Here is a 21,095-nt window from a genome sequence, read left to right on the forward strand (position 1 = left end):
CGAAAGCGAGAGGTGTTTGACAGGTCCCTAAAGTTCAAGCTCAGCCGTTTTATGACCACAGTAAGACATCAGTTATGGAACTCATGATATGATGGGTGCAAAGGCAGGAAATAAAAGAAAGAACTTAATGAAAGTTTAATCTTCTGGGGAATTGGTGTTCCGCAGAGGCATAAATTGAGAGACCTAAAACTAAATTTCTCTGTCAAAGGCTGGCATCGAGTTCATGCACATTTTACAGCTCTACTAGTAAGGAATATGTGTGTATGTGTGTGTGTGTGTGTGTGTATAATCTATTTCTATTCTTAAGTGAGTACCGGCGATTGCTGATGGCGGCTGGGAGGTGCTCCCAGTAGATTTATTAGGCAGGTTATTGCTTCTCGGTACCATGTGCGTTATGGAAGAGTTATAGGAGCATGTTCTCTGCACAGTCGTCTGGTCCTGATTCTAGCTATACATGGCCAGTATTTGATTGGCTGAGAAGCTGAAAAAGTTTTCTGGGAACTGTCACACTCGGCTTCTACGCTCTCCGGGATCTGGGATGCCAAGTCCACAGCATGGCTTTGTATCGAAACTGTTAACACCGGTTCATGGGTAAGCTGTGACTCGCAATCCCTGTTACGTATGAAACGTAATACAGACTAGAGGGCGTGTGGCCAAGCCCCGATTGATTTCCCCGAGTCTCTGGAAATGAAAGGAGAGTTTTTGATCCGAGGAAAAGGCAGAGAAGATGACTCGGACATGGTGAAGGGTCATGATAGGGTAAGAGGAAGCCCCCTAAATGATGCCATGGCAACCGTCTCATTTTTCTGATGACAGCTGCTGTTGACCGGTGATCCCTTTGCTCATGCAAGTCCTGGCTGGTGCCGTCTTTATGTTGTATCCCCCATCAAGCCCAGCACATCTGGTCCTTTATTGGAGATGCCATGAGAAACCTTGCTTTTCGTGGGGAGACCTTTTTCCAGTTGATTAAATCACTTCAGCAACAAGTCTTGAGCAAAATATGTTCATACATATGCCATGTCTTGGTTGGCACAGTGAGCATTCTGTCTGGCTGGGAGATAAGACATATCGTGGGGAGGGTATTAATATGATGTGATAGAAGCAAGTGCCATTGTCAGTGTTTGTGATGAAAATAGAAATGAAATAATATCAGCTTGTAATTATTGGAACAGTGACAATAGCAGTTGCTTTCAAGGTTGGTAGTAGCTGCTTTCGGATCAAGGTCAAATGATTAAGTCTTCAATAAAAAGGCATCTGTACCCAGGCCTTTGCTCACATGTTAAGGATTAGGATTAGGGATTGCAATGAAAGACAAGCTAAAGGAAACATCTAACAGAATATCATTTTTTTTTAAAGCTCAGTTTAGGAGCTAGTGTGATGACATTAAACACACACACAAACTGCATCTGTGACACTGGTTGAATTACTTAGGATTATAAAATGGTCTGATTTAAACTGCTAAGTCATTCTGTCATACATTTTATCACTAGAAGGAAGAGTATAGATTCTTGATTCAAAGCCTTGTTTTACTATTTATAAACACCTTTATTAATGTATTAGTTATTAAATGAGATCGTGCCTTCTGGGGTACTTGCATATTGTAGCTATTAAAGATAAGCGCTTATCATTATTAGTGATAGTGAAAGTAGCAAGTTATTTGAATGCTGAAATTGAGGAGTTACTGTAAAATAGTGAAATGATAATTCATGTACAATTAATTTTGATTCTAGAGCACATTACATGTTTACATAAATTGCAAAACTTCTAGCTGATCACGAAATCGAGCAAGCATCTTCAGTTATTTTCATTTGACAATTGAACTAAAAATGGTCTCATCTTTCAGGTATTTGAGGCCCTCTGAGTTACAGCTTCCAGACTAGATTTTCATCCTGCCTCACACTTGAGTATATGTGTAGAGATGCACCAAGCCCAGCCTGGTGCCATATGGCCTGGCACTATGACCAATATTTAGCCAAAACCAAGGTAGAAGGTGAAGGCAGAGGTCACTGCCGTAGAAATTACTTCTGGCCTGCCAAGATATATTTGACATCTTACTAAAAATTCTCATTAAATTAATATTTTATCATTCAAGATTATCGTTGTCAAATGCATGTCATATTATACTATAGGAGCAGTTGTTTCTTGGGATTGTCAGATCCTAGGTCTTTTTATTTTTTTAGCTTTTTTCAAAAGAACACATTTGCAATTATAAAAATTATAACTGCATTCGCATTTTTGAAGGTACTTTGAAAATGTTGGTAAAATTTCTGATAACTGAGAGTAAAATACAAGTCTTTAGTAACATGTTTTCTAGAATGAACTTTTGTTCTTAGTATTTCTAACACATAATATCAAAAACCTTTCTCTTCAACTCCTGAAAATGGTTGGCAGCCTATAGGCAAATATTTCAACATTTTTTTTGTTTGTTTGTTTAAAAATGTAACCACTAAGGATTCGAAACTAAATTTTCCTGTTATACTTGTAAAATCTATGATTTTGAAGGTTGAGTGGGTAGTCGAAGCATATGTGTCTGAGTACATTTTTCTCTAAAACTTTCTTACTTTTTCACATTCTTTATATTCATCACTGTATTTGGATAAAAAGTGATTTATTATCAGGATATCAATTGTAAGTGGGTTTTTTTTTTGTTTGCTTTTCTCCCCATTTTTTTCATTTTTTATATTTGTTCTTGGACTTTAGTTTTTCCTTGCATTAAATTTTTGAGGGAAAGTTGACTTATTTTTTTTTTAGTTGTTTCTCACAAGATTTCAAGAAATTCCAAATATAAAATTTTTATAAACAAATTATAAACTAAATTTAGTCATTGACTGTAAATTAATTGCATACTAAAGGATATTTTGTTTGATATTAGGAATACTAGTATAGTAAGTCATTGTAAAGGACTTAGAATTATAAATTAATATTATTTTGTTTTGTATTACTATATGGTTATTTTTATTTATTTTATAAACATTGGATAACATAAGAAAATGTTTTATTACATTTTCTAGCTAATGTTCTTTCTTATATTTGTATTAAATAACTATTATTTGTATATTCTTGTATTTTTTAACTGGTTGAAAGTCTTGTATTTAGATACTTTATTAATAACTATCACAATCAATCAATATACCACCTTATCATAGCAGAGACCTGCTACATAGTACAGGGAACTATATTCCATATCTTAAAATAACCTATAATAGAAAAGAATCTGAGAAAGAACACACACACACACACACATTCTATATACATGAATTACTTTTCCATACACCTGAAATTAACACAATGTTATAAACTATAGTTTTAAAGAATGGAAAAAAAGGAAAAACACACCTCTTTATCATCATCATAAATATACATTAAATGTGAATTGACTAAATGTTTACCCATGTGAAATACTTAAGGAGCTTTTCACTTGAATTTACATTCATAATGAATTCCCTAGTTCAATAATTTTCTATTTGGGGTGATTTCCACCCCACCCCCGGCCCTGAGGATATTTGGTAATGCTTGGAGATAGTTGGTGTTAGAACCTAGAGTAGGAGTGGGGGTGGTTGTGGTGTGATGCTCCTGGAATCTAATGGGTGGAAGATAAGGATGACAGTAAACATGTTCTAAGGCATAGCTCAGCCCCCATCACAAAGAATTGTCCCACCCCAAATGTGAAATCCTTAGTATGGCATAGAATGCCTCCGCAATAAGATCCCAACCCACCTTTCTGTGACAGAGGCTGCTGGAACACTCCTCAGATGTATTCTCATTAGTTTCTATAGCAAGAAAATCCTTGGTTTTAGGTGGGCCCATGTGGTCCCCAAAAGTAAAGACTATACCCCCAGCCTCCCTTATATTAGCAACAGCTACAGAATCAAATTGCAGCCCATGGATTGGAAGTGGAAGTGGCACATCTAACTCATTCAGTGTCATTAAAGGAAAGACCATATGCCCCTCTTTCTTTTTCTCTTCTCTTCAGGCCAGAGTGCATGTCAGGAGCTGGAGGTGAAACCACAGGGGCCTGGCTCCTGATAATCGGAGTTTTTAGATGTGAGAGGGAGCCGTACAATTGACACAGTTCTATTTTGTTTAAACCAGTGCCATTTGCAATGAACACTAATCCTAAATCACCACCACCACCATCCTCACCACCATCATCACCACCATCACCACCACCATCCTCACCACCATCCTCACCACCGCCATCACCGCCATCACTGCCATCATCACCACCATCACCACCACCATCCTCACCACCATCCTCACCACTGCCATCACCACCATCACCGCCATCACTGCCATCATCACCACCATCACCACCACCATCCTCACCACCATCCTCACCACCGCCATCACTGCCATCACCGCCATCACCACCACCATCCTCACCACCATCATCATCACCACCATCTTCACCACCGCCATCACCACCATCCTCACCACTGCCATCACCACCACCATCCTCACCACTGCCATCACCACTATCATCATCACCACCATCCTCACCACCGCCATCACCGCCATCACCGCCATCACTGCCATCATAACTACCATCACCACCACCATCCTGCCCTCCACCATCACCACCATCATCATCACCACCATCCTCACCACCACCATCACCACCATCCCCACCACCATCCTCACCACCATCCTCACCACTGCCATCACCACCATCATCATCACCACCATCCTCACCACCGCCATCACCACCATCACCACCATCATCATCACCACCATCCTCACCACTGCCATCACCACCATCATCATCACCACCATCCTCACCACTGCCATCACCACCATCATCATCACCACCATCCTCACCACTGCCATCACCACCATCATCATCACCACCATCCTCACCACTGCCATCACCACCATCATCATCACCACCATCCTCACCACTGCCATCACCACCATCATCATCACCACCATCCTCACCACTGCCATCACCACCATCATCATCACCACCATCCTCACCACTGCCATCACCACCATCACTGCCATCACCACTGCCATCACCACCACCATCCTCACCACCATCATCATCACCACCATCTTCACCACCGCCATCACCACCATCACCACCACCATCCTCACCACTGCCATCACCACCATCATCATCACCACCATCCTCACCACCGCCATCACCGCCATCACTGCCATCATCACTACCATCACCACCACCATCCTGCCCTCCACCATCCCCACCATCATCATCACCACCATCCTCACCACTGCCATCACCACCACCATCCTCACCACTGCCATCACCACTATCATCATCACCACCATCCTCACCACTGCCATCACCACCATCCTCACCACTGCCATCACCACCATCATCATCACCACCATCCTCACCACCGCCATCACCACCATCATCATCACCACCATCCTCACCACCGCCATCACCACCATCCCCACCACCATCCTCACCACCATCCTCACCACTGCCATCACCACCATCATCACCACCATCCTTACCACCACCATCACCGCCATCACCGCCATCACTGCCATCACCACTGCCATCACCACCACCATCCTCACCACCATCATCATCACCACCATCTTCACCACCGCCATCACCACCATCACCACCACCATCCTCACCACTGCCATCACCACCATCATCATCACCACCATCCTCACCACCGCCATCACCGCCATCACCGCCATCACTGCCATCATCACTACCATCACCACCACCATCCTGCCCTCCACCATCACCACCATCATCATCACCATCATCATCATGTGTTCTGTGTATTCACAGTTTACATACAACAGCTTATAATCAGTTCTGTCCCTAGAACTAGAAAGAGAGGACCCTTCCCAGTGCCGCCCATTTCAGAGGTCCCCCTCTGGCTGTTTTTGGGCTGCGGCACTCTCCCTGACATCAGATCTCTAGGCAAAGCAAGCGTGTTCACCCAGAGCCTGCACCCTGCCTCTGCTAGACCACACTCGGTGACAAGAGTCCCTGAAAGTCCCTCCTCTGAGGACCCAGAACCTTCTTCCAGGGCTTCCAGAGAGGTGGCCAGCTCTTTGTAAAAATATAGTTAGAATTTAGACATGTGGGCTGAGAGCTCCATGTGCATGCATGCAAGGTCTCCTGTGATGAGGAAGGAGAAAGGGTAGGAAGAGACGAGAGAACAGATCTCAAGCCAGGAGCAGTCCCTGCCTTTCCCCATGCAGCCATCTTTTGACAGAAAAGGACAAAGTTCTGAGAATCCAAAAATTTAATCTGACATTCTAGGACTTTACATAGATACATTTGTCAAATTGTTTCTTTGGAGTTAGGAAGGAAGATAGACCATTAAACAGCCTGTTGACCTAATGTATAATTGTTAAATATTTCGGCTAGATGATAATTTAGCTACTGTTTGTGTTCTCGTCCAAGGTCTTATATCCACTGGAGGGGGTATGTGTGTGTGGGGGGCGGGCTTGCTTATAATTTCTCTAAGTAAGTCCTAGAAATTGAATTCTCCAGTGACTCCTACCCTACCTGGCCACCTCATCGGCTAGCCCAGTGGTTCTCAACTGGTTATGGTACTTCCTCCCAGCTCCAACCCCAGAAATTCAAAATATGTGAATGGCTGTAACTGTTGAGATGACTGAACAGGGGGCAGGAATATCGTGGCCTGTAATGTGTGAGCCAGTCACATATAATGAAGTGCTGTCTTGCTTCGAATGTCAATAACGTGTTAATGGAGAAACTATGCAGCCATAATTATGCAACCCTGGTCCAATCAGCTGTGGGTCCGCACAGGCTGATGTCAGCATCATGTATTCACAGCAGTGCTGAGGCATCCCTTTTCCTCAGGGACAATGGTTAGAGCAGGTCTCCATGGAAGCATCTGTGGCTATGTGAGACACAATAGCATAGCATGGCATAGTAAAGGAGGCAGGAGTTAAGATCAGATTTCATGAATAAAGCTTTCACGACATTTTAAAGCCTTCATGAAATTTTAGGCCCTTGCCTTACTAGGCATCATATCAGTGTTTTAAATGTATCTGTTTTATTGTTTTAGTTTACAATACTAGAGTTTCAACAACACAGTATTTTAATCAATACTTTCAGGATGCTGAGCTAACATTAGGAATACATTGAATTTGCAGTAACAGCCCCTCAGAGCTGTTAGTATGTGAAAGGCTCTAATTATGAGGGCACTTTCTGCAGGTAGCTTTTCAAAGCCTGGAGCCATTTAAGCCATATCAACATTAGAGGGTTCCCGAAGTAGCTTATATTAAAAATGACTTTTCTTGGGTGAAATGAATCCTAGTGTCTAAAGGTGTGGATTATTCCTGCCTCTGCTTGAGAAAGAATAAGAAGCTGGTGTGCCTCGTGGCTCCCGTGCACCATCACGTAATGGAGAATTCTCCCAGCAGATCAGAAGTTTAGATGAATCCGACCGCTAACATATGTTCTCATCTTTCTTGCGAGAACCTCCCTGCAAAATACTGCAGGTATTAGAGTGTGTGCAGGAAGAAGAGCTGGGACACCCCAGAGCTTACAGGGATGGATTGGGCGGCATTATTTCAATCTGTTAGCTAACATTCAAAGGTTTGGATGCCTGGAAGAACTGCGTCTGGTAACTTTCAACGTAACAAACATCCACCTGATCATGACCCTGCGGAGGAAGGGACCTGTAAGCCCCACCAACCCTCATCTTGACCTTGACTAAATGAACTTACATTGGTGTTAATTTCTATTTCTCAGTAGATGGTCAGTTTGTGAATGGCTGAGATAGTGGCTCATATATTTCGCTCATTCAGTTCACATTCTCCAAGTGTCTACAGCGTGCTGGGAATTGTGCTGGCTCTTCTCCATCTCTGATCTTATTCAACCCCACAGATAACAGAGAGAAGTGGAGAACATTTACTCTTTTTCCAAGTGAGGAAAACAATATTGAGAGCATGTTAGTAGTTTGCCCAAAGTCACACAGTGACAAAGGTAGGATGTAGGTTCAGATTTCATGAATTAAAAAAACCCATAATTAATTTCTTAAAAAAAAACACATTTCAAAACCATATATATAGGACTCGAAGTTCAACACCATGCCTTGTATGTAATTTGCATGTAGTAGGTGGTTAATATATACTGGTTAATATATTGGTGTTACCTCTGAGTACATAGAAAGACGTACACACCTAGTTATCTATCCTTGATCAGAGCAGTTTTGCTGTCTAGGTACTTGTGTAGTTGGCATTTTCATCATTTAAACCTCCAGACTAATAGTGGATAAGGTAAAATCTGAGGCAGCAGTGTTCTCTCTGGAGAAGGGCAAAGAGGTCATTTGGGCAAGATTCTGGGACCACAGACCAGCCTCGTCCCATCATGGTTTCTATTTGAGCATCTTTCTTTGGCTTCTGAAAAATACCAATATATTAAAAATACTCCATGTTGGAAAAGAAATTCCCAGTTTTAAAAGAAATCAGAAAGCATTTAATTAGATGATAGAGAATTTTACCTTTCATCTAAACAATTGGGTGCTGCGTAAAAAGTAACTGTCACGGGGAAATTTGTCTATTTTGACTAAGTTTATGATAGAATTATCATAGGACGATAACATCAATTTACCTCACAGATGAAATTCATTCATTACACGTACACTCTTCACATCTTCTGTCAAGACGTCTTTAAAGCAACTGTTGGAATAAAAATGAATATAGCGAGCTGGCTTGCCTGTGAAGGAGAGATACAAGATGCAAATCATGAAACGGAACTCTCACGAGCCGAAAGAGAAGCTTTAAAATAGTGCTAGAGGTTGGCCAGAAAGTCAGCTTACTCAGGACGTGATTAGCACAGATCTTATCATTTTCTTGGGGGAGCCTATACCTCTGGGAATTCCATTAACAGTAGATTTCAAAGAGGTTAGCACTAAAAAAAAAAAAAAAAAAAAAGTTAAAATATGCATGAAAAGCAGTCCTCTCTGAAGTGCATGCATGTGTGTGCCCATGACAGTGAACAGGGCTGCAGTCCCTGGGTAGCCCACGTGGCAGAGAAATCACGAAAGTTGGCTGCCTTTGTTGCTGAGAGCAGAGCACGTGGGTTTACCTGAGACAAGACTCTTTGACAGCTCTTTTGAACTCAGGTCCCTGGTTCCTCCCTCTGCCTGTCTGAGAAAGTCAGACTTGAAGCCTTGCATACTCTTGCAGGGCGGAGGGAATCCCTGGTTTTGAGAAATATGGGTGGTTTCTGCACCTTTCTTCCCCCAGGCAAGGTGCTTTACCCAGGGAACAAAAAGACTGTGTCTGCTCCACCCCTGTGGAGATGCGTGCCCCAAATCGGTAGCAGTTTTCAGACTTTTAATTTAACAGCCTGATTCTAAAATTAAAAGTATGAGGATATACCCTAACTGGCTAAAATGGAATCTATCTCTTAGTTCCTCTTTTGGAAGAAGCTCGATATATTACAGGAGACACAATTTATACTGTGGGCTATTTTGGTAATTGTCAGCTATTGAAAATGCGTTCCATTTGGCTTGGCTTGACTCTATAAAAATAAGTTGTAATAATGTCTGCAGAATCGAAATGGGGCCCCGTTCTTCTTTGAAGTGCCCTTGGCACAGGTAGGTCTTTTTTAGGGCACCGAAGTTCAGGATGAAACTGACAATATGAAGATGGCGTGAAGCAGCAAAATAAGGATTTTGAACCAGAGAAAGAAAAGGAGAGACATGGAGAATTAAATAAGCAATGTGCATAATCTCCTTAGAATTTCCTAAAATATTAAAAGCTATTAGCACCATTCTGTTCTGAAAGCTCTTTGCATTGTTTGCTAATTGGCCTTTTGAAAAAGATTCCTTTTCGGAACATTCTGGTGAGTCCAGTGGCCATTTTATACGTGCTGTGTCTTGAAATTCAGTGAATTAGGAAATCGGTCTAAACAGAAAGCAAGAGTCTGATGTGTGGATTTAGATGGAGAGGATTTTGAATTTCTAGAAAATGTGCTTTGATGTTCCATCTGATTGTGTCCTCATGGCTTCAGAACCCCCACTTGAAAATGAAAAAAAAAATGTAATTTAACCACTTACACTAAATGATGCTAATTCGTTAGCTACTCCCAAGGTTCCACTTTATGCATTGATTTCGTCTCTGGTAGTGATTTGTCAGCTATTGGAATCGTATCTTATATATGATAAGATATTCATATGTATGTTTGTGTACGTGCTACCCGAGTACATACATGTATATCTAAGACATGCATGTACAAATATACATATACGTGAATTCATCTGTATATTGTAATCACAAGTGGAATCTTGGAATACGCACACACGCACATGCACACACATGCTCATGAACCGCAGGGGAAAAGGATTTTAAGGGGTGTGGATCTCTTACAGGACTGCTTTTAATGAGGTACAGCTAGGCATCTTTACTTCTATTCCATTCTGCTGCATCACTGTGAAGAAATTTGTTATTATTACCATTTTTATAGGCTCCAAACATAAGGTTTTCAACCAAAAATGCAGCAATCACCGCCTCAGTTGTATCTTGTTTACCTGAGTACTTTGTTTTGCACGCTCGTACAAGAGGTCCTGGACGGAATTACCAGGCATGGAGACGTGACGTCTCTGTGTTATTACCAATTGCAGAGGCTGAAACCCTTGTTTAGGCACACAGCTTTTCCTCTCCAAAGAAGGACGGTATTACGTAAGATCTGGGTTAAATTCTCAAATTCAGTGTAGGTTTGCTTTAACCTTTAGTTTGTCTAGAACTTTAGCTCTGTACCCTTCCGTATGCAGCTCCCACATCAGAGTGACCCAATTGGGGATTTAATTTAAAATGTAATATAGGGAGTTCCCATCGTGGCTCAGCGGTAATGAACCTGACTCGTATCCATGAGGACGTGGGTTTGATCCCTGGCCTCGCTCAGTGGGTTAAGGATCTGGCATTGCTATGAGCTGTGGTGTAGGTCGCAGATGCAGCTCGGATCCAGCATTGCTGTGGCTGTGGTGCAGGACAGCAGCTCCCTAGCCTGAGAACTTCTATATGTGGCACTAAAAATACAAAAAATAAAATAAAAAAAAAAGTAAAAGAAAAAGAAAAGAAAGAAAGTAACAGAGCCCGTGAGCCAAAGCCTGAAGACAACATGAGCTCCAAACTGGGTTCCACCACTCAGAGCTGTGAAACATCATTATCTTTTTTTGTAATTTTATTGAAGAATAGTTGATGTACAGTGTTGTGTAATTTCTCCTGTACAGGAGTACACATCAGTTGTAGATATACACATAGCCATTCCCTTATAGGTTATCACAGAATGTTGAGTAGATTTTCCTGTGCTATCCAGCAGGTCCCTGTTGACCATCTGTGCCATATTCCATCGTGTGCAAATGCCAACCCAAGCTCCCAATCCTTCTTCCCCCGCCCCCACTCCCTTTCCCCTTTGGTAACCATAGATTTGTCTTTGAAGTCTGTGAGTCTGTTTCTGTACAGACTTTTTCTGAGTTTTAATGGCCTTCCCGTAGTGTTTCTGCAGCAGGGGCAGGAGGAGGCCCTCTTATTGATGGAACTGAATCCTGTAGGATGGGGAGACCCATAGGAGCCCCTGTCTCCTATGTAGGTTGGTCTTAGTTTCTGGAAGGCTACAGACAGCTTCAGCAAATGGGGTTGGGTCCCCCCAAAATGGCCATCTTTTCCACAATCAGGGTGAGAAGATGGCCATTTCATTTTTTTCAAAAGCCCTTCAAGGTTGTCTCAGAAGTAACTCCTTCCCAGACCTCCAGAGCTTTAGAAGTTCCCACTGACGGATGCTCTTGAGTGGAACTCAGAGTCCCAGCCTGGTGTCTTCGGCCTGTTTGAGGCTCTTAGCTGCTTCCTCAAATGAGATTGGCAAGATCTTCCAGTGAGTGAATGTTATTAGAGATTATTATTTTTAATATGTTCCGTTTTAAAACTTGTATAAGCTCTACTTGAGTGCCACTGCTAATTCTTAAAGACCTTATAAGGTGGATACCAAAATCTTAATTTCATGTGTGTCTACATTTGGGGGTCTCTGCGGAAAAAGTGAAGAAATAAACGGTGGTCCAGCTTAATTAGAGTCCTATATTCTACTGATCTAGAAAGCAAAATCTTAAAACCTCAGATAGCCATCTTTCCTTAGCTTGTGGAACGTGAGAAGAGGTTGAATTATCAATGAAGGATAAACAGTGTATTTATCGTGTGCCCATTACAAGCCCCACATTTCTTGCATGTACTGTGAGAGACAGATCTGGGGTTGAAAATGGCAATGGCTTCACCCCGTCAGAAGGTGTCCCTTCTTGAATATCATGGTACCAAATAAGAGGGGCCACATCTCATTGGCCAAGCTCTTTCCTCAACCTGGGTGAAAAGGAAAGCCTTCCAGATGGGAAGCCTCACGTGCTACCACGAGACCTGCCTTCTCGCCATCCTTCTAGGTTGGTTCAGCCCAGAAGGAGAACCCACCGTGTTAGCTGGAGGAATGGATTTTCCAAACTCGCTGAAGAAAGAAAGTCAAGCATAAGCTGCGACTTACAAGTTGGATCAGAAGGAGCACAGCTGCACTGTGATCCCCATGCTTGTCTGTCTGGGAGAAAACATTCAGCACCTGGGCTTTTCCCCGATACTACATCAAAATCCATTCATAAAACTGTCTTGGCGAAACAGCAGATGCTCTGTAAATGGCCCACTGATCCGGATATTGCGCATCTGGAGACAAATGAGACGGCTTGTTTTCTGAACTTTGCATAGACTCACATTTTTCAACACTTGCGTGCTATTGGCTAAATGGTCTAAGTGACACGGACCCAACCATCCCTCCAGGCAGGTAATACAAACGTAGGAACTGGATTGCTTTCCCACTCCCCTTCACTGTTCCATCACTGATACCTAGTGAGCACCTTCCTTAAGGAAAGCCTCAGTGTGTCACGGGGGCATTTATAACTTGAACAGTGTTTGATTGAAAAAATCTGCTTTTTGTCTGTTTCTTGAGTGGTCTAGAATCATTTTCAGATAAGACTATCTATATCCCAGCTATAAACCATCTGCAGCACAGCTAGCTTTTAAAAGTGACATGCAGTCATATTCCACAGCTATTACCGGAGCGTCCTAAACATTTTCTCAACATCTCAAGCTTTTTTTTTTTTTTTTCCTACCAGGCAGCTGCATACTTGGAAAGTTCCCAGCATCAATTGTGCTAGAGTTAAAAATCACCTCACACCCACATAAAGTTTTTTTTCTCCTCCTTTATGAATTGGGCTTTAAATCTTTACCTTGATTTAGTGAGAAAATAAAATTGGGCGATAGTCAATGTTTCATTTGTATATATTTGTATGAATTCTGTAACCTGGAGGATATCTCCAATCCAAGGAAATGTAACCATTAACCCACAGCTAAACAGTTTCCAAAGAAGCCTTTTCAAGGAATAGCTTTTAAATGCCCAAGGAGCTCAACCTAACGGCAGAGATATTTGAAATATACACAAACATACAAGCCTTTTAGATAAACACATTTTCAGGGAGCTTTTGATGAAAGTGATAAGTTACATTCTCTACAACTATACACACTCTGTTTTATTACCCTTCAGTAGACACTTATCAGCTATAAATGTTGGGTGCTTTAGGCTAGGAATCAACCCTGGGGGGAAACAGTGCGAGGATTCTGGGACTCGCCGTTCTACAGATCAACATAAACCTGAGACTCAATTTTATTTTCATTTATTAAAAAGGTCTGTGGTCCGCTTCTGCAATTTCAAATCCATTAGCTTCCTGCCCCCTGTAAGAAAAAAAAAGAAGGTAACTACAGATTTTATGGACTGATTGCTGATGGCTATGCTACTGCTCTATTGGTTTTGAGTGGAGAGTCCATTACAGATACATTATCCATAAACTATGTTTCCAGTGGAACCCGTAGCTTCGAAGCCGGCCGGGGAATGAGGGGAGTTGGCTTGGTCAAAGGGAGGCTGGGGAAAGGGTCAGGTCTCTTGGAAGCTAACACAGGGTAGGCATCGGTATAAATTACACACGTTCTTCCTACTTCCACATAATTATGTCTCAAATGTGCAGCGGTTGGATTTCGTTAACCAGCCGCCAGATGAACTTGGAAATCATATCGACAGTAGATTAGAGTGGGAGTTTTCAACCTTTTTCCCTGCCATGTATGTTCAAACAATATATTTGTCTGTCTTTGAAACTCCCTGCTTCTTGCCGCACATACTCAACACTGACCGTGCCCATATGGTTTTGCCTAGTCTCGCCTATGCTGTGTTTAAACCTTTTTCAACAAAGATGCAAAAACATTTTTAATGGCAATAAAACAGACAAAAATATGGTTTTCTGTTTTCCCTCTGTAACGCTAGATCTTTAATTTCCAAAAAAGTTAAATATGTTTCCCGCGTGATGGTTTAATTTTTCTGTGCGGTAACTACTCTATTTGTGAAAAGGGACAGAAGAATAATTAGAACACTCACAGTTGGCATCTGTGTAAGAGGAAACCTTTGTGGACAAGTCTCGTTTATCCTTGAATTCCACCAGCACCTACAGACTGTACGCTTCGTACGTAGGAGATGACCAATGAATTTGTCAAAGGGAGCTGCATTTTTTAAAGGGTAATTAAAGGAGCCTAGTCATTCTTAAAATGGAAAGGCATTTTCTTTCTGTTAACTTTGCAAAGGCTCCATTCACTTGAACGAGGCACAATGAAGAATTTAGTTCTTTTTTTCTTGGGATTTAAATTAATGGGGTACTTTTCAATTCGCCACCCACACGTGTTCCCTTCTGCAACCTGAAGTTTCTACCTCGATTTGCCAGTGTACACCCGAGATGTAAACAGAGTTTCACAAGACGGGTCTTAGGCACCTCTTTCTAAATATCTGGGTTTTGTCTAAATGGTGCCGTCAGATCATCTGACGTTTTAACTTTATTATTTTTGGGCCGCCCCTGCACCAGGCAAAAGTTCCCAGGCCAGGGATTGAATCTGAGCCACAGCGGTAACCCAAGCCACAGCACTGATAATGCCAGATCCTTAACCACCAGGCCACCAGGGAACTCCTAACCACATTTTTTTAAGAGCAGTGTTTGGTTCACAGGGAAATTGAGCGGAGGGTCTAGACGTTTCCTGCATCTCATCCACCTCTACACATGCACAGCCTGCCCCGTTGTCCACATCCCCCACCAGAGAGGTACCTTTGCTGTACTGGATGAATGTACACTGACACATCATAACCACGCAAAGTCCATAGAGTTCACCCTTGTTGATGTACATTCCGTGGGTTTGGACAAATGCGTGATGCCGTATATCCATCACTATAGTACCATAGAGCGTTGCACTGTCCTAAAAATTCTCTGCGCTTTCCTATGTCTGGCCTGATTAAAGAGCACACTTCATCCGGTCATCGGTTGGTTGTGTCCACCAATCTGGCAGTCTTGGCTATTATTTCTTAATTTTACTTTCCAGCGAACCAAGACCTAGGTTGGAAGTCTCTTCTGCCGTTAATTGCATTTCTTTGACCAACCCTTAACCTTCCTCCCCTGCTTTCCTAATCTGCCTATTGCTTTAGGGTTTGGCTCTGTATGTCAAATCATATAAAACGCTTTAATCCGTCATTGACCTTGAACCTTTGTGGTGACAGTGTTATAACCATGATCACCATGTAGGAGCTGCAGCCACTTATTAGAGCTAAAAGCCTATTGAATACGGAGCACCAGCTCCTCCCCACCTCTCATCATCCTTTTTTTTTTTTTTTCAAAAGTCCTGCCCTGATGGGAGCTTCTCCTGTCAGGTCCCATCATCACGGAGCTGTCCATCATCAGTTAGAATGCCCCCCCAAAACACAGGGTACCCACTGGCAGTTCTGCTAACAGAAGCTGTTAACAGAGATCTGATGACCCCGTGCTCTCTCAAGATGGTTTAAATTCCATCCTTTGAGGCCCTTTGCCCTCTGACAGCAAGATATCAGCCCCTGATCTCAAACCGCTGGGCGGGAAGAGACAACCCAATGACAGTGGAATCACACTGTGCTGGTGGAGATGTGTCTTGAACTCACAATTTGATTTCTTTAATCCATAAAAGCATCATTCTCTCCACTCACTCTGAATTCCCAGAAAGTCTGTGTTCTCTGCTTATCCTTCTGACTTGTCAAGAGAAGTTCCTACCCAGGTCTTTCCCGCTACCGTCTCTAACACACTGGCAAAGGTTCGAACAGGTGGGATTAGCTGCAAGAAGTAGTCTCTCTTATCCAGCACCCACAGCTATAATATAGTAAGGCAGATGAAGGAAAATGGATAAAGACATTTCAGAATGGGAGGCCCCAGAACCATTATTGTCTGTCGTCACATTAGCTCTCAATAAGACCACAAAACCAGACAGTAAAAACTGGGAGCCTGTGGTTCTCCCCTAACCAAGGGAGACAAGAAAACAGAGAGGGAGCGGTTATGTTTTCTTTTTCCTTTTTTAGGGCACTCCTTCCTCATGAAGTCAGCCTTTCCCTGCTCAGCCCCAGTTCTGACCACTGCACAGCGGTCGTTCTGTCTTCCCAAGGTATCGTGGGCTTTGCCACGGACATCATACGTTTCGTGTGGTTAAACCTTTTTTTTTTTTTTTTTTTTTTTGGCCAATCCCTGCCTATCCTCTGAGAAGAGTCATTGCAGGATGGTGTGTGGGTGTGAGTGACAGAGAGAAAGAGAGGGAGAAAAGCAGAGGACAAGGCCACGCCAATCCCATTTCAGCACACACTCACTGCACGCGACCCTTCTGTACAAAAGCAGTCTCAGTTTCCAAGGCTGTTCACCCATCATCATTTGCACTTTCACTTTAAGGCAGCACTTCTTGTGAAAATAAATTGTCAAGGAAGAGTCTCACCTTCCCACCACCACTGGAAACCGATTTTGCAGGAAGGCGGAATCTCAGAGTTGATGTGGCGATGCTCATTCTGGTGGTGGCACGTCTTTAGCCCAGCGTTCATAGTGTCCTGGATGCACAGAATCAAACCCCGGTCAAGGAGTTCCCACCGTGGCTCAGTGGTTAACGAATCTGACTAGGAACCATGAGGTTGTGGGTTTGATCCCTGGCCTTGCTTAGTGGGTTAAGGATCCGGCGTTGCCGTGGGCTGTGGTGTAAGTTGCAGATGCGGCTCGGATCCCGTGTTGCTGTGGCTGCTGTGGTGTAGGCCGGTGGCTACAGATCCGATTCTACCCCTAGCCTGGGAACCTCCACATGCCACGGGAGCGGCTGAAAAAATGGCAAAAAAGACAAAACAAAAACAAAACCAGAAAAAACCCTATTCAAAGATATAACGTGGTAGAAAGAGAAATGGCCTTAGGCTCTTCCTTCCAACTGCTTCATTTTACAGATAAGGAACTGCCATCCAGTGCGATTTACCCACTGGCTGAAGATTGCCCAGCTGATTTAATAACAGAACAAGCAAACCTAGGTCTCCTGATTCCCATCTTTCGAGAGCTTCTTCTAACCTACAACCTCAATAATTCCCTGAAAATTGTCCAAAAGGGCATGAGCAGTGCACCGCCTCCCTGACATAAGCATTATTGATTTTCTCAATAGCATCGAAATCCCAGTGATGTTTAATTTATCCTGATATAAAATGAGCTCAAATTTTGGGCGAGGATCAATGTCACTTCCGGGAGGGCTGGCCTAGGTGCACGTTCCGTGGTGAGAGAGCAGTGGTTTGAAGATGGAAACGTTCCGTGGAATCTACAGGAAGGTGATCTCCGTGCTTTTATTCCCCGTGTGGTTCTAACCGACTTTTCAGCTACTTCTTCTTGTGGGCTGATCGGCTTTTACTGAGGAAACATGGACAAGTGTTCCTTTGCGACATGAAAAAAAAAAAAATGTGGGGGAGATTAAAATGCAAATGAGAAGCAAATGAGAGCGAGATCTCAGCATCCTCGTGCAGCCTCCTTTGTGGTTCCCTGGCAGTGCTGCTGCCATCTCCATTGCTTGGCACATAATTAGCCTTGATATTGGAAGCCCACGTTTGTAGATCTCACTTACCACATTTCCTGTATATTACTAAACATTTCAAACCGAGACGGAGAGAAAGCAGGAGAAAGTGATTTCCACTGGCAAAAAAAAAAAAAAAAAAAAAAAAAAAAGAAAAAAAAAAAGGCTCACATTTCTTCTGTCTTGTAAAACAAAAGAGGAAAAATAATGCTAAATTACTCTTTTGATGACTTCTTTTTTTTTTAACTGCCCCCACTCCTTTCTCATCCTATTTTAAAGAAAACCCGGTGATGCAAAAGACTGGCTTCTGACTCTGCAGTCCATCAGCTTGCAATGGAAATGTTTTCTTATTTTTATATATATTTTTTTAAAAAATGGCTACATATTAAAAGTGAACCAGTCTTTGCCAGCTTTGGATAAAAGGCTATTTATTTTCAACCAATTTGATAGCTGCAGTTTTCAGTAATTGAATTTTCTGTGGTTAGAAAAGCAGTAATCTTAGAAACCAAATAAATATTTTTTAATAAAATGGAACACTGAGAAACCCTATAATAATGTCAAAAATGTAGCCACTTATGGATGGATAAATATTTTAAGAAATTTACATTTCACCCAAAGCTTTATGCTTCTAGCTTCCCTGGAGATTTGGAAGAGCGTAGCATTTTGCTTTGGGAATGGAACAATGCAGGGCTTAGATGAAATACACACTCTCTATAGAAACCTTTTCTGGTTGTTAGGCTCTTACAAGCTGGTAGCTTGATCGATGCCTCTAGCAAGTAGTCTACACCAGGGTCTCTCTTTCTTAGCACCGCCGATATTTGGGGCTAGATAATTCTTTGTTTGAGGCGGGGGGCGGTGCTGGGTGCTGTCCCCTGCATTGTAGGATGTTTATAGCATCTCAGGTCTTCACCCCTAGACATTAGCAGCATTTTCTCCCCATCCACCCAGCTGAGCCAACTAAAAATGTGTCCAGACATTGGCAGTTGTCTCCTGGTCGGGGTGCAAAGTCAGCAGCAGTGCTGAATCACTAGTCTAGGGAAGGGCTTAACTACCTTTGGCACATATTTGGGTAACTCTTATAAGTGTCTGGAATGTTGATTTCTTTCACTGGTTTATCATTTGATGGCTTATATTATTTTGAGTGTGATCGAAAGACCTTCCTAGCACCTGTGAAGAACTGCGGGGAAGAAAGCACTTAAATGAATTACAAGCAGCAGTTGATGGAGGAAGAAAGGTTGGGATAGTTTTGTGTGTTGGTGTCATATTCCTCTTCCTTTGGGAGCGTTCAGCGTCTCATCATGACTCGACCATGCTCTCTGGGACAGAATTTCGGCAATTATGGACTTCAGATAATTGTCTTTATTGTTCCTCTGTTTTTTTCAACTGTAGAATGGAAGTGATAGACGTTCACATTTCTCGCTACGTGTATGGTGTTGAATGTCCCATGAGGTCCCGTGTTTCTGTGTGCACTGAATCATTTCCTACAAATTTGATGGTGAAAACCCCAAATTCAGGAAATTGTGGCATCGCATTTCTTCATCTCCCAATTTCTGCTCAGGCTTTTTTCTTAAACCACTAAGAGTAGATTTTGTAACCTGTCCTTTAACGTGTTTGTTGGGAAGAGGGAAGGCAGATCGTTATGGGTTGAGAGTGGAAGGGAAGGTACTTTTTTTTCTCCTGTCTGCTGTCTGCTAAATACAAATGGCTGGAACATGGCAAATTCCATCGGAAGGCATTCCTTGGGTTCCATGCTGTGATTGAAATTTCACATGAGTGGAAGTCAGAGACCAAGCTATTAAATTATTAGCCTTGGTTCATGAAGAAAGTAAAAAATTCCTCCGCAAGTACATCACAAGACTGAGAGGCACCGCATAAACCACTAGATAGACTTCTCCCTGATGATGCGAAGGCAGGCACAGCAATTCTCAGCTTCCCAGTGCAGTAGGAATGGTGCTGATGAGATGATAACATCAGGATCAAAAAAAAAAAAAAAAAAAAAAAAAAAGCCCAGCACAGGCCGCAATGAGGATTGCATCTCAGTAATCATTTCCAGTTACATTTAACGATGTTATTCTCTGTCCCTATACAATGGGCTAGATGTGTAAGCCATCTGTGACAATGGCCTACCCTGGTGCGTGTTTTTAATCTTTAATGGCATATAACATGCAGTATTCAGTTAAAATTCCGTGAACACATAAGCATGTTATAGACCCAATTTCACATCACAATTTTAAAAGTATAGTTCCCCCCCCCCCAACTAATGGTTGCTTCCTTGGTGTTTTTCAGAAATTTCCTGGAGGCAGTGGGCACAGTTTTGGAATAATTCCTCATGGGTACATTTGGTGAGAGGAAGGGGAAGGAACAGTCCCATTTTGATTAGTGGATCCAGACCTATCCGTTGGCCTGGAAATTTCTTTTATCCTCCTGCATATGCATTTGTTTTCCCTGATTCGATCCGTTATTCAATTAAATTAGTCCCAGTTTCATAATGACGGCCTCCCTCTAGCCTGTCCCTTTAATGTTCGCGAAAACGAAAACCCAGGTGGTTTTCAACATGACACTAGGTGGAAATCAGTTATGAAATGACCTGTTTATTAATGATGTGTCAGGAGACTGACAAGCTAACGGCGGGCACCGGCTGGAGTGGTGCTAATGTAGAAATAACAAGCCCATATTATGTGCAATATGTATTCTATAGAACTATAACTTTCAGTCCCCGGGGACACCATTGAAATCCAGATGTTTTATCTCAAGATTTTAATCCCAGAGAGTGAAGATTTTAAAGTGAAATCAAGCACACGCAAAGTCGCTGTTTGGCCACACTTCCTCACGGGGGAACCCCTGTGAGCAAACATTTAGTACCAGATGGGCAAAGGATTAGTGTCTGCCGGTTAATTAGCCAGATGGGGGGGGGGGGGAAAGTCATTTTGCAACTGCAAAAGCGGACATGAAGCGCAGCTTTAAAATGCACATCGAAGACTGGCCCATCAACTCGTGTCCGTGATGTTTTCGAGGTTTGGTAGTCTCACAGCCACATGAGAGAGGATCTAAACTGGGGAGAAATGAGTTCTTTTTATTTGAAACAAGGAATTTTTACAGGAAGTTTTTACATTTTTATCATAAAGCGATCTGGCCACAGCAGTATAAATAATACACTGAATAGATCCACACAGGCTACT

The 21,095-nt window shown here is 42.5% G+C and overlaps 1 protein-coding gene and 1 long non-coding RNA gene across 5 annotated transcripts in view; one reads left to right on the top strand and one right to left on the bottom strand.

Moving 5' to 3' along the window:
- LOC110255978 (uncharacterized) overlaps positions 1-21,095 on the top strand; it is an 867,249-nt gene that overhangs the window by 364,910 nt on the left and 481,244 nt on the right. The window lies entirely within an intron of this gene.
- LOC146398028 (uncharacterized) lies at positions 3,089-8,013 on the bottom strand. Its single transcript, XM_084983045.1, has 2 exons — positions 4,819-8,013; positions 3,089-4,655 (listed from the first exon to the last, which is right to left on the bottom strand). Exons 1-2 carry the CDS (start codon positions 5,752-5,754, stop codon positions 4,650-4,652), a joined length of 942 nt encoding a protein of 313 aa, XP_084839171.1. The 5' UTR covers positions 5,755-8,013; the 3' UTR covers positions 3,089-4,649.

This window comes from Sus scrofa, chromosome 12, assembly GCF_054392235.1.
Source record: "Sus scrofa isolate SSC_HxYL_T2T_F1_AM1 chromosome 12, Sscrofa_HxYL_maternal_Yorkshire_Landrace_v2.0, whole genome shotgun sequence".
Taxonomy (NCBI): Eukaryota; Metazoa; Chordata; class Mammalia; order Artiodactyla; family Suidae; genus Sus; species Sus scrofa.

What these genes read in the sequence shown, in the direction of transcription:
- LOC146398028 (XM_084983045.1), bottom strand. Translation starts at nt 5,754, where the DNA reads ATGATGATGATGGTGATGATGATGGTGGTGATGGTGGAGGGCAGGATG.